The 13787-nt window shown below is 36.2% G+C and overlaps 1 protein-coding gene across 1 annotated transcript in view; it reads right to left on the bottom strand.

The window, feature by feature from the left end:
- SPPL3 (signal peptide peptidase like 3) overlaps nt 1-13787 on the bottom strand; it is a 96023-nt gene that overhangs the window by 10945 nt on the left and 71291 nt on the right. Inside the window, exon 3 of the mRNA XM_004690972.2 lies at nt 4532-4620. Within this exon, the coding sequence (XP_004691029.1) occupies nt 4532-4620 (89 nt within the window). The remainder of the gene's footprint in view (nt 1-4531; nt 4621-13787) is intronic.

The following is a 13787-nucleotide window of genomic DNA, read 5'->3' as shown; positions in this document are numbered from 1 at the left end:
GCCTGTCACAATAGAAAACAATGGTTGCTTAAATAATCATTTTACAGTAAGAAACAAAAAAGTCCCAAAATCTTAAACCACCGCATTCATCATCATGTGCAAAACAATGCATCATATGGCCTACAGTAAGTATATACAATGATTTAAAATTTGATTGGTTTAAAATTTGTACAGAAAAAGTTAAGAGGCTGGCTAGAAGAAAGGCTGTTCAGTAAGTTGGTTATATGAGAAGTATTTGTTTATAATCTAAATTTTAGAAGCTCAATTTGCAATTAAAATGCAAAACTGAACACAAAGAACCATTCTGGAGTATGAGATGCAAAGATTTTTGCTTTTTTTAAAGCACAGACTTTAAACCAGTCCCTGCTCCCGGAGCTGTTGTCAGAGCTGGCCAATAAAGTCTGCCGAAGGCAACGGCATGGGTAGCTACTTCAGCTGCCCGCAGCGCTACGAAAGATGTACACGCCTTCGATACCACACTTCTTTCAGGTATCAAGATAAGGGACTGATTTAATTAGAAATTTAAGCCAAATTATAGTAATTTAAAAACAAAGAAGAGCAAAAGCAAAAATAGAGCAGTCATAACTGGGAAAACTTACTCAAGCACAGCTACATTATCTTTTTTTCTTTTTTTTATTTTACAAAAGTTTATTTTTACATCATTTTGTACATTTCCCATTACCAAGTCACCCGTGTGCCATCACCATAATCCGTGCATTCCCCCCCCCTCCCTGTTTTTGATCTCACTCCCCACTCCACCCGTCACAGAGTGTCTCTGCTATGTTGTTCATTATTTTTGTTATTTTCTCGCCTGGTCCATTATACTCCTGCTATGAGTGAAACCATCTGGTATTTTTCTTTCTCTTTCTGGCTTATCTCACTAAGCATGATCTTTTCCAGCTCCATCCAAGTTACAGCTACATTATCTTTAAAACCAAAATCAGCAATTAAGAAATAGGCATGGTATTGCCTTTTGCAGCAGCATGGATGGCGCTGGAAAAGATCATGCTTAGTGAAATAAGCCAGAAAGAAAAGGAAAAATACCCATGGTTTCACTCATAGCAGGAGTATCAAGGACCAGGTGAGAAAATAATGATGATGAACAACCAGGGACATGTTATGGGGGTGGGGTGGGGAATGGGATCAAAAATGGCGGGGGGAAGGGAAATGCACTGGACTGTGGTGATGGCACATGGGTGATTTGGTGATGGGAAGCCCATGGGGATTACAACTGATACGGAAAAATGCACAAAATGATGTAAAAATAAACTATTAAAAAAATAGGCATGGTGATGAAAGTAAACACCAGGTACATAGACTTATTTTTAGCATTCAGTGAGTCAGACTAAGATTAGATATGTTTAATCATGAGATAGACAATGGCAATATGCAAGTATTGTTAGTAATTTCTTTCCACGAGAGAGTACTTTTTCACTAAATGTCTACCAAACATCTATTGAACAGCAGGCAACATGAGGGAATTAAAAACAAAATTTCCAGACCTTACAGTTTAGAGTCTAGGTGGGGAAATTAAGATTATGTATTAATATCAATGAAGGGAATTCCTACTATACATCTCCATCAATCTTCATTGTTCAAACAAACTATATCGGAAGCTTAGTAAAGAACTTCAAGAGGTCAGATACCTGGAGGTGGGCTGGTTTTAAAAACAACTCAATACTAACTAATGAAGGATTGATGGGCTAAGAGGAATCTCTAGTAGATTTCTTGGGGCAGCTGCATGATGAGAAAGGAGTTAGTACCTGTCTAGGGAAAGCCAGAGAGGACGTGGAAGGAACCACCCACCCCTCCCTTCTCTTTCTAATCTCCTTTCAATTGAAAAACATAATATACATACATAAAAGTGCATGAAACAGAAACACAGAACTCAACAAATCATCACGAATCTAATTCCACTCAGGAAGGAAACACAACTCTGCTGACTCCAGGGGTTTTCCTGTGCACCCTCCCCAACTCAAGGCTACTGTTCCCCGAGTGCAACTGCAACACTAGCTTGCTTTTCACGACACTTTCTTCTGTGTGTTGTATGCAGGCATTCTAAACACTAATGGTTAGCCAGCCTGTTTGCTGAGCTCATATACAACTGACTTATGTGGTATGTATTGTTTTGTGCCTGTTTTTTTTGGTCAACACTGAGAAACATTCACTCTGTCACACACAGCTAAGTTCACTCATCTCTGTCTTTTCCAAATTCCTTGATTTTTCTTTTCTTTGGGAGCAGGCAATTGTGACCTTTAAAAAACCTCTAGCAACTCACTCTCTACTTCAGCCAGTTCCAAACAGAGGATCCTGCCAAAAGCCCAACACTAAATTCCTAACTCCTCTCTTAGAGCTGTACCTCAAGTCTTCTATACCATGGGTCATTCAGGACTTCAGCATCTCTAGCACCTACAAAATCTCTTCTGTTTCTGTTTATCTTTCTAGCTGTTACTATTTTTTTTTGATGTTTTTGATAGAGAAGTATTATTCTCTATCAATTTCCATGCCAATTCTTCATGGAAAAAGAAATGTCACATGCCAAGTATGATGTCATACTCCACAATAAAACTGGCTGCCTCTCATTATATTTTTCCTGATTGTTTGCAGTTACTCCTTCTGGTATCCATGGCTAACAATGGGCGCCCCCCCAACCACTATTCTTTTCCCCCAGAATGGAATTACACACGATAATTGTGCAGGGTAAGCACAACAGAGAAAGTAGATTTAAGAAAACAATCATTTTAAAGAATCATCTACTCTTTAGACATTGATTAATAATAAATAAAAAAATGAATTATCAGGTAACTTCCTTCTATTGTATGGGCTGACTTAAATCATTTATTTAAATTGAGATGCTACTTTATCCTAGCTTTTTGTGATGCAGTGTATCATTTTACACATATAATGTAACAGACTTTCTAAGTTTCAAAAATATGTGATTTGACTTAAAATGGTGATAGAAGGTAAACAGCTATGTAAAAATAACAGTAGTAGTAGTAACTGCTTTGTAAAATTAGATTTTGACATTGACTTCTGGTTGCTGGTATGGTGTTTTACCTCACACAATGATCTGTGCCTTAAATTTAAGAAAGACTTGTTATATTTAAAGGATTCTGTGTACTGTATTTATCATGTTCCTGCTGAAGACAATAAAATACATACAATTGAGTGAAAAATGGGCAAGTATAAATTTAGTGGAATTAGGTATTAAAAAACTAGAAAAACTGACAGAACTAAGTAATTTCTATAATTTAACTCAATATTTTACCCAACTTTAGAGTCTCGTATTTTCTACTAGATGGTGACTTTGTAAATCATGCTCATTTTATTTTCTCTGAACCTTCCCATCTGAAATGACTTCTCCACTAATTCAAGCTCACTGTATCAAACTAACCTTCTTCAGGAGGTCCCTTCTTCAAGAGTCCCTTATTCTTGACTCATCAATGATCACTGGATTTGTTTTTCTCTTTTTCTGTGTATATTGATGTCAAAATGACCAGACTTACTTTGATCTACTGGCTGGAGATGCTTGCTCAAAATGATCAGAAGGAAAACAGTTGTTGTAGGTATGTGATGGGAAATGCTATTGCTATTTGCTACCTCTGTCTTGATACACATTATCAATCTCTTTACTATTATCAAGTCTTCCAATTTAATTCTCTTTCTGTAATAAGCATCACCAGTTTTCTAAGTTCTACTGAGGTGCCATTTATAAAGCATAAAATTCATGCATTTTTAGGGTAAATTTCAGTAATTTGGGGGTGGGGAAAATTTACTGAGTATAATCTAGTTTTAGATGCCAGTTTACAGCATATTCTTCTCAGGCAATCATTATCACATCTGTATGTCTTTTGCCTTTTTGGAAATTTTATATAAACAGACTCTACAATATAGTCTTTCTTACCTGGCCTCTTTTCACAAACTTTTGAGATCCATCCATATTGTAGCACAGATTAGTACTTCATTCTTTTCTGTGCTGAAGAGTGTTCTATTGTATGGGAGCTATTCTGTTTACTCATTTACTAGGTTTATGGACCTTTGAGATGTTTTTACTTTTGTTTTTATTCTGAATAATGCTGCTGAACATTTACAAATGTCATTTTTTTAAAAAAAAAAAAGTATTCTTATAAAATAATCTTATATATCAGAAGAGATACTAATAACAGGTCGTTTTAAGTACCTGAAAGTCTTTAAGAGTCACTGAATGACTTCATGTTCAACATCTACAAATTAATCAGGCTCAACAAGTTATTTAAATGAAGTCATAAGCAGGCAGATACTACTATCCTGCTTCTCTTTTAAAAAAAAAATAAATAATCTCATGCCTTTAGGAATGAGTTACAAGCAGTACACATAAGCTAGCAGTTCAGATTTGAAACATAGGAATTGAACAGTTTATATCAGACAGATTAGATTTTATTACTATACCAAGCATATCTCCTTGGAAATCCAGTAAATTATCAACTGGTTATAGAACAATTCTAATTAAGACAACCACACAAATGAAGTCAATTGACATAAAATGTCTTACTATTATTGGTGCTGTTGCCATTGAAAGACCCAGAAGAACTGTTATTGTCTTTCTCCTTATCTTGATTTTCAAAATCCATGTTAAGGGACCTGTAGAAGAAATCGTATAGGTAAGCTTATTTTGCTTTAAGAAAGAAGTAGGTCAGAAAAATCATGAATGAAACCATTTTTTAAAATGCTAAGACATTATGGAAAGAAAAGATCTCTTTTGAACAATTTTTCAAAAATAGCTTAACAGTGGGTTAACAAGGGGTTTGTGTGTTTAAAAGAACTTTCTGTGATGACAGAGTTGTTCCTGTCACCACATTTTAAAAAACAATCTATATTCTTTCCAGTATGTCAGTTCAGGAGTTTTCCTCGCAGGAGATAAAAGCATTCCACCACTGCTGACTCTTCCAGCTGTAACTTTGTGCATATCCTTAATTACTTCCTTATAAAAATATCTCAAAGAAGAAATAATGGGTCAAAAAGCAAGCAGTTTTGAGACTTTTACATATCACACACTGCTTCTAAAATAGTTGTACCAGTTTACTCTCAGAGTAATGTATGAAAATACTTTTTTATTTTAACACCCTGTCGGCTTTCATTCAACAACATGTATCTCAATTTTTGCTACCTCTGGCAATGTTTTAGGTACTGGAGGGGTAAGAAGTGGTAAAACAGTCCCTCATGAATTTTACATTCAGGGAGCAGGGAGAATAGCAATGAACAAGAAAAATAAGCTAAATATATGTCCTATGGTAAAGGTAAGAAAAGCTGAGGAGAAAAGGCAGGAGATTAAGAGTGGTTAGGTTTGAACTGTTAAAAGCAGGGTAGGCAGCGAGGACACTGAGGTGACTTGAGCTAGACCTGAAGGAAGAAGTCACTGTTAAGCTGGGAGACTAAAACTTCTATCTCTATTCTAATTCAGAACTCTTTTACTATTGAACAATTCTGCATATATGAGACTGTCCATTTCTTCCTTTTGTGAATTACCTATTCAAGTACTCAGTCAGACTACTGGGCCCTATTAATGAAGGGCTTTGAGTGTATCTGTGTGACTAAAAGAACTTTCTGTAATGATCGACATATTCTATAGCTGCCCCAACTGATATGGTGGACATTAGTCACATGAGTTCTTGAAATGTGGGAGTGAGACTGAAGAATGCAATCCTACATTTTCTTTATTTCTAATTTATACTGAAATAATGTGAGAGTTAAAATTATAAAATTCTTAGACAAGAACAGACATTTATCTTCATAACCTTGTATCTAGCAGTGGGATCTTACATGTAATGTCAAAAACACAAGTTAGAAATAGATGTTGAACTTCATTAAATTAAAAACTTAAGGTATTTCAAAGGACACTATCAGAAAGACAACCCAAGGGGTGGGGAAAAGTTATATCCTAATCATAATAACCTGTTAAATGCCTTGTATTGAGAAGAACTTACAGTTCAAAAAATAAAAAGGTAACCCAACTGAAAAATGTGCAAAGGAGCTGAATAAACATTTCTTCAAATGTGCGTATATATACATATATGTGTGTGGACACACACACATATGTGTATGTATACACACACACACGTATATATGCACATATGTGTACACACACACACACGGTTTCATTTCTATGGTCTTTCAAATTTTAATTCATGTTTCTTATGAAAGAACAAATCATCTGTGGAGAACCAAACTCTTAAGACTGGTGATATAATTAACGAAGACTGGAGTCACTGCGACATAAAGATTGTCTTCCCTGTGAATATGTTTCAGAGAAGATGTATTAAGCTGAGTTTTTCAAATACATGTATGTATGGAATAACAACAACAACAATAGTAGTTGTTTCTACTCTGCTTCTCAGAATTTGGTGATAACATAGAGACTATTAGCTATATCTCTACTCTAGGGGTTGGATATCACAAATTGTTAGATTCTCCTAATTTTTCTATTGGCATTATTGTTATTCTGGACTAGAAGGCTGTCAATCACTTTTTTAGTTTCTAGCTGCAGTTGTTACACAGCCTCTCTCCTAAGACTGGGTGCTGAGAGTAGTATAAGACAGGCTTAAGTGTCACCTGAATCCATTTCACTGTATTATTAGCTGAGGCCTATTTAAAACTCTATCCTGGTTCAATTAAGGAAAGAATTCTCCCTCTTTTCAAATACTCAAAAATCGTTTTAATTGTTCCATTTTCTTAGGACTTAGTTTGAAAAAACCTGCTCTATGAAAAGGAAGGTTTTAGGCAAGTGTATGGGGGGGGGGGAGAGAGTAAGGAAAGGGAACGATGAAGCATTTTATATAATTTGAAGCTTTTTTGAAATTTTCATGGTCTCAAACTTGGCTAAAGTCAAGCATTCATGATCTAGTCACCAGAAGTAGACCATCATCTGACACATGGGTCCCACTGCATAAATAGACATCTCGTTAAATGAGGTTGTGAGACCTCACATGTTTGCTCTAACAGGGAAGATTCATTTATTCTTGTTTTATAAAACAAGATCAAAAGTCACTGGGGCTGGGGTCAAATAATAGTTACCCATAGGCAGAGCTGACAGCAAACATAAGGCGTGTATTATTGCTAATTTTATCAGTCTTTTCATCAGCTATGACTGAACAGGGAATAGTTATGGATCAAGTTGTAACAGGTAGACACATCTCCAATTATTAATCAAAGAACCTAATAAGACTTCAGGTATAACAGGTGGATCTTCCCACTAAGCTACTGAAAACTTCCTGAAGGTTAAAACAATAGCTAATCCTCACTGAGTTCATATTATTAGGCACTATGCTAAGTACTTCAGAAACAAGACTGCTTTTGAGTCATAGAATAAGTCTATGAGTAGTGTGATCGAAAATCACAATCAGAAGTATCTTAGCTTGGAAAGTAAATTATATGATTACCCCTACCTTCTAGAGACTTTTATGGACTGAACTATACTTCTTCCACACTGAACTCAGAATGTGACTATATCTGGAGATTAAAGCCCTTAAAGTAATTACATCAAATGGAGTTAGAGTAGGTCCAACACCCAGTATGACTGGAGCAGACTAGAAGAAACAAACATGCTAGACACATGCACAGAGGGACCATGTGAAACGGTCATCTATAGGCTGTTTCAGAATGAAGCCGATTCTTCTAACACCTGATCTTGGATTTCTAGCCTCTAGAACTATACTCTTTAAGTTTCTCAATTGACTTTTATTATGGCAGCTGTAGCAAACTAATACAAATTAAACTAGTGTTATTATCCCTATACAATAAGGACACTGAGGTTTTAGTGGACTGCCCTGCCTTTCTGTATTCTATCCTCTTCCAAAACAATCACATGACCCCCCAACCCCCGCAGTTATTTCAATGGGGTGGGTTTCAACTGAAAACCAAGCTTGCTAGCTAATTGGTTGACAACTTATCAACATTCTTCATGTTTAAATTAGTATATAGGTATAAATTCCAGTGTCACTCTGATGTACATTTCACAAGTAGTTTATCACTACACTACAGACACTACACTAGGAAACAGTATACCATGCTGGGTACTTTAATAATTTCCTTATTTTGTTTTGGCTAAGGTGAGGATCTTGTTATATTTGCTCTGTATTTCTTTCAGGCCAAAACTAATTTGGCTGTAACAACAAAACTTTAGGAAACTACTTATGTCTTTATGTACTAGACAAATAAAAAGCACTTTCTGAGAAAGGTAATAGGCTTGTGAGAAAACTTTCACTGCTTGTTCCAGACAAGAAGTAAAGGGCTTATAGGTAGGTCTTTTTAGGTTCTTTGGTTCTGATAAAAATGTAAATGCTCTTAGTGAGTATCACTAAGACAAAGAGATCTATATTCAACCAGCAACAGAGTACATGTTTGGAATCCTGCCAGTATGTATCAAGAGATCAATATTCAGCATCAATCAGCTGAAGAACTAACAATCCATTTTTTTCTCTGGATTTTCTAAAATATAATCTTAGTAAATTAGCCTTCTTGACAACAGCTTTCTACTACTGGCTGGCTATGCACTTCCAAGTCTACTGAATCAGTCTTCCCGAATGACTTTTATATACAATAAGGTCTAAGAACCTTTGCTACAGAAGAAAACGATCACAAAAAATAAATTTTAAAGAAATGTTCTCATTCTTTTTGAATTTACTGTCAGATTAATTTGCTTCAGATTTGAAATTTGCCTCAATCGTCAGTAGCTGTCAAGTAATGCCTAAGTGAATCTCAGTTCCATTACTTATTACTTGGGCACAATTACTGAACATGTGTGCGACCCAGTTTTCTCACTTGTAAGATGGGAATGATGATATCTATTTTATAGAACTGATGTGAGGCTAACAGAGACGATGTAGAGCACTTAGTGCTATAACTGGTACTTAAGTGTTCAGAGAAACATGAACTATTTTTTTCATCATCACCACCATCACTACCATTTCTTAGTATAGTCAAATCAATCAAAATCACATTTTTTCATCCCTTCATAGGAAGAAACTGAAGTTACCACAATGAAACAGCTGGTGGCAGAAGCCAGGCTAGCCTTGTAATCATCAAGCACATGCAGGCACAGCTAGCCACACCTTGATGGGGAACGCCCTCTTGGTACTTAAATCAATAAATTCATGCCCAAGTAAGACAGTCCTTCATGTAGCAATCTCTTGTTTTTGTTAAAGTATCAAGGAAATTACTTTGCTACTAGTTTGACTTCAACAAGTACTGCATTTTCATTTCTATTAGCCAAAAAGTGAGATTTCTGAGACTATGCATACACAGAAACCCCTACATGTCTAAGTCAATGAATAAAAAGAATTTCAGGTTGAACTACATGAAACTGCCAATATTTGCCAAGTTTTGCCCTATCAAACCAGTAATGTCAGTATGGTTTACTAAGCATATAGAAGAAAGAGATGTGAAAATTTTTTGTAAAAACATTTGGTTAAGTACCACTAAAACAATATTCTTACAACCTATTCTGGAAAGCTTTAAGAGAGACAGCAGTACAAGTCAGAATACAGTCAGTACTATACCACTATGACCAAGTAGCTACTTTGTACACAGGGATCTGAAACTGCCCAGAATTAAACAGTGGGAGGAGTCAAACTAGAACCACTAGTAGTCTCTTGACATATTGTGTCTGCTTTGTATACCATGTTTCCACAAAAAATCTGCTTCGCATCTCAAAAATGACACCATCATTAGATCCAACTGTTCAGGCCACAGCCCTTGGATCCACCCCTGATTTCTCTCAATCAAGCACAGTACATATTCACTCCATCAGTCATGTCCAAAACTCACTGACATCTCACTCTACTACTGTTAGCCAAGTTAAACCCTCTAGTTCTTTTGTACACGTGGAATAGTGTCCCAGGCTTCTGTTAACCCACTTCTCCCACTTAAGCCAACAATCCATGTTCCATCCAGAACCCAGAATTACATTTTATAAATACAAATCCCTATGTCAGTCCCTGCTCTAAAGCCTCTGTTGAAGGCTGACTTTTCCAACCCTACACGGAACATTCTTCAGGACAGATCATGTCAGGTCATAAAACAACTCTCAATAAATTTAAAAGGACAAAAGTTAAAAAGTATATCTCTGATCATAACAAGCTGTATTAAGCTGTTGAAATTCCTTTTAATGCAGAGAATTTTGAATTATCCCCAAATACTAGGAAATTAAGTAGCAAACTTATAAAGAACCCACGAGTCAAAGAAAAATCACCAGGGAAGTTAGAAAATATCTTGAACAGAATTACAATATAGTGAAATTTATGAGATGCAGTTAAAAAACACCTAGAGGGATATTTGCAGCTTTAAACACCTATTTAAAAAAGAAAGGTTTCAAATCAATTTCAGCTTCCATTTGAAGTAACTAGAAAATGAAGCACAAACTAAACTCAATGTAAGCAGGAAGAAAGACAAGTACAAATCAATGAAAGCAGAAAATAGGGGAAAAGAACCTTTAAAAATAATAAATGATTTTTTTTTAACAGTTCAACAAAACAAACTTTTAGCTAGACAGAAGGGGAAAGAAGGTGGAAGACGCAAATGAGTAAGGAACCGAGGGAAGAGGACTAGCCCTACCCGCCAGGTAAACCAGATGGTTTAGGGACGACAGGGCACAGCTGACGCCGACAAATGAGTAAAGGGACAGACCCTAGGTAGCCTCCAACTGCCAGTGCTGACCCAGAGAACAGAAAGCCCAAGCACACTTATAAGAAGACACAGCAAGGGCCTACTTGGTGGCGCAAGGGGGTAAAGCGTAGCACTATGAAGCTCTCTGCAGCCTCAGTTCCTTCCTAGGCACAGGCAGTGACCTGCATGGCACAGCAGACCTCTCCTGATCAGTCCGCTGCTCCCTTCAGCACTGCATTTCAGTCAATTTGCCTGCTCTGCTCCCCACTCTGTCTTTGGTTGATCCACTCATGCTCCCAACTCTGTCCTGTACCCCAGTTCTTAGATGCATAAATAAATGTTAAAAAAAAAAGTAGTAGAATTACTAACTTAAATGACATGCAACCATAAAGGAGCTAGAATTAGCTAAATAACACCAGACAGAAAAATAACAATTTTTAAGGCAAACATTGTTACTAGAGATAGAGTAATATTTTCTCAGTCAATCCATGTGGAAAATATAATAATTATAAATATACAAAGTGAAGACAAACCCACAGGTTTAAAGAAACTCTTTGCAACCATCTTATGATAAAGGACTTGTTTCCATATATAAAGAACTCTCAAAAGTGAGATGACAATCTAATTTAAAATGGTAGAAAACTTTAACAGACACATCAATAAAAGGACATACAGATGGTTACTTAAGTATATGAAGATGCTCAACATCACAGTCAATAAAGAAAAGAAATCCAAGTCACAATGAAATACCATTTCATATCCACCAGGACGGCAGACTATCAAAAGACAATAAATAATGAGACAAACTGGAACCTCATGTAATGCTGCTGTTAAGAATATGAAATGGTATAGCTACACCAAAAAACTGTAGTTATTTCTCAAAATGTCAAACACTGACCCAATATTTCCACTAGAAAACGAAAGATAACCGAACACTTACATCATACAAAAACCTTTTAAAGTATAAACATCTTTTCAATTTTTATAAAGTTTAATTAGCCATTTGTTTTGTGGATGTTTCTGGTATTATACCACAGAACTCCTTACCTAATCTGGGCATAAAGTTTTCACCTAAGTTTTGCTTCGTCCTTGATTTCACCAGAGAGTGGGGAGCAGAACAGGCCTGCAGTGCCATGTGGGTCAGCTTCCTGCCTAGGGATTGAATTCATGCTGCAGTGACTGGCAATAGCTTGATAGCACTGGGTCTTTAAACCCTGTGCACCAGGGAGACCCCGCTTCTTACTTTTAAAAATCTATGTTTATAGCAGCCAAAATATGTAAACAAGCAATATATCTATCAATTGATGCATAGATAAGAGAGTAATATCTGGCAATAAAAAGCAACATAGTACTGCTACGTGCTATAACATGGATGAACTTAAAAAAACTTATTTATTGATAAATTATTTTACATTGCTATTCATTTTTAAACAATGTTTACTCCTTCCATCCCCCTCAGGTATAGTCACTATAGAATTTCTCCCCCAGTTCACCAGTACAGGCTCACCACAGTGCCTTGTGCTCCTCTCTCTCCCTCCTTCCAGCCCCATCCCATCTCTCTTCCTCTGCCTCCCCTGCAGATTGTCTCTGGTTTGTAACTGTCTGTTTTGTTTTGTATTCTTACTCCACCCCTCATGTCTTCATTGATTCTCCTATATTCCTACAAGTGAACCATCTGATATTTTTCTTTTGCCTTCTGACTTATTATTTCACTGAACATAATTCCTTTTAGTTCCATCCATGTTGCTGTGAATGGTATTAGCTTATCTTTTTGGGTTGCTGAGTAGTATTCCACTGTGTATATATCTCGTGGATGAACTTTTAAAAACATTATGCTCAGTGAAAGAAGCCAGTCACAAAAGGCCACATGCTTTATGATTCCATTTATATGAAATGTCCAAAATAGTCAAATCTATAAAGACAGAATAGATTAGTGGTTGTCTAGAGCAAGGAAGAGAGGGAACAGTAATGATGGTTAATAGGTACAAGGTTTCTTTTGGGATGATGACAATGTGGATGATGTTTATGGTTGTACAAATTTGTAAATATACTAAAACTACTGAACTGCACACTTTACATGGGAGAATTTTACCTTACATTCTCAGCAAAACTATTTAAAAACAATCCTTACCAATACTTAGGACAGATTAGGAGGAAGCATTTTCCAACTTGTTCAATGAAGCCAATATTACCCACATAACAAAAAATGACAAAATTAAAAAACTACAGGCAAATATTTCTAATGATTACTGACACAAAATCTTTATAAAATGCCAACAATATAAATAGTTATTACATATTATGACTGAGTGGGATTCATCTGGGGAACACAAGGTTGGTTCAAAATTCAGATATTCTTTATTCTATTAAAACATTTAAAAAAGGACAAAAACCTCAAGATCATCTCAATGCATTAAAATATATGACAAAATACAAAATCTATTCAAGATAAAAACTTCCCCCAAACTAGAAACAGGAGGACATTTCTTCAACATGATAAAGAACACATATAAAAACCAGGTAGCTAACATTATATATATTTTTTACTTTAAGATTTTATTTTTATTTATGCACACAGAACAGAGGTGCAGGGGTGGTGAGAGGCTTCACCAGAGACAAAGTTGGGAGCCAAACAGGCTGACTTGATGAAGTACACTGCTGAGGGGAGCAATAGGCGGGTCAGGAGAGGTCTGCGGCGCCATGTGGGTCAGCTCCAGGGCAGGCGGGATTGAACCCATGTGGAACTTGCTTTAGCCTCTTAGTGCTGTGCTTTAACCTGCTGCACCACCAGGGAGGGTCCAGTTAACATCATATTAATGGGGAACAACTAAAGGCTTTCCTTTTAAGATTAGGAACAAGGTCAGGCAGGATGTGTGCTCTTGTCACTCTAGTCAACATGAACTGGAGTTTTGGCTTGTACAATAAGAAGGAATAAAGGCGGGGGGTGGGGGGAAATGAAGGCATTCAGATTTGAAAGGAAAAGGCAAAACTATTTATTTGCAGACCTTATTATCCTGTGTATAGAATGTCCCAAGGAATACATACACAAAAAAACTACTAGCATTAATAAATGAATTCTACAAAGTTACAGGATATCAGAGCATAAAAATAATCAGCTATAGTTCTATGTACTTGGCAATGAACAATCC

The sequence above is a fragment of the Condylura cristata genome, unplaced genomic scaffold (assembly GCF_000260355.1).
Source record: "Condylura cristata isolate star-nosed mole 26May11 unplaced genomic scaffold, ConCri1.0 scaffold00029, whole genome shotgun sequence".
Classification (NCBI taxonomy): domain Eukaryota; kingdom Metazoa; phylum Chordata; class Mammalia; order Eulipotyphla; family Talpidae; genus Condylura; species Condylura cristata.
The sequence above is the reverse complement of the archived record's forward strand: the minus strand, read 5'-3'. Positions and strand labels throughout refer to the sequence as shown.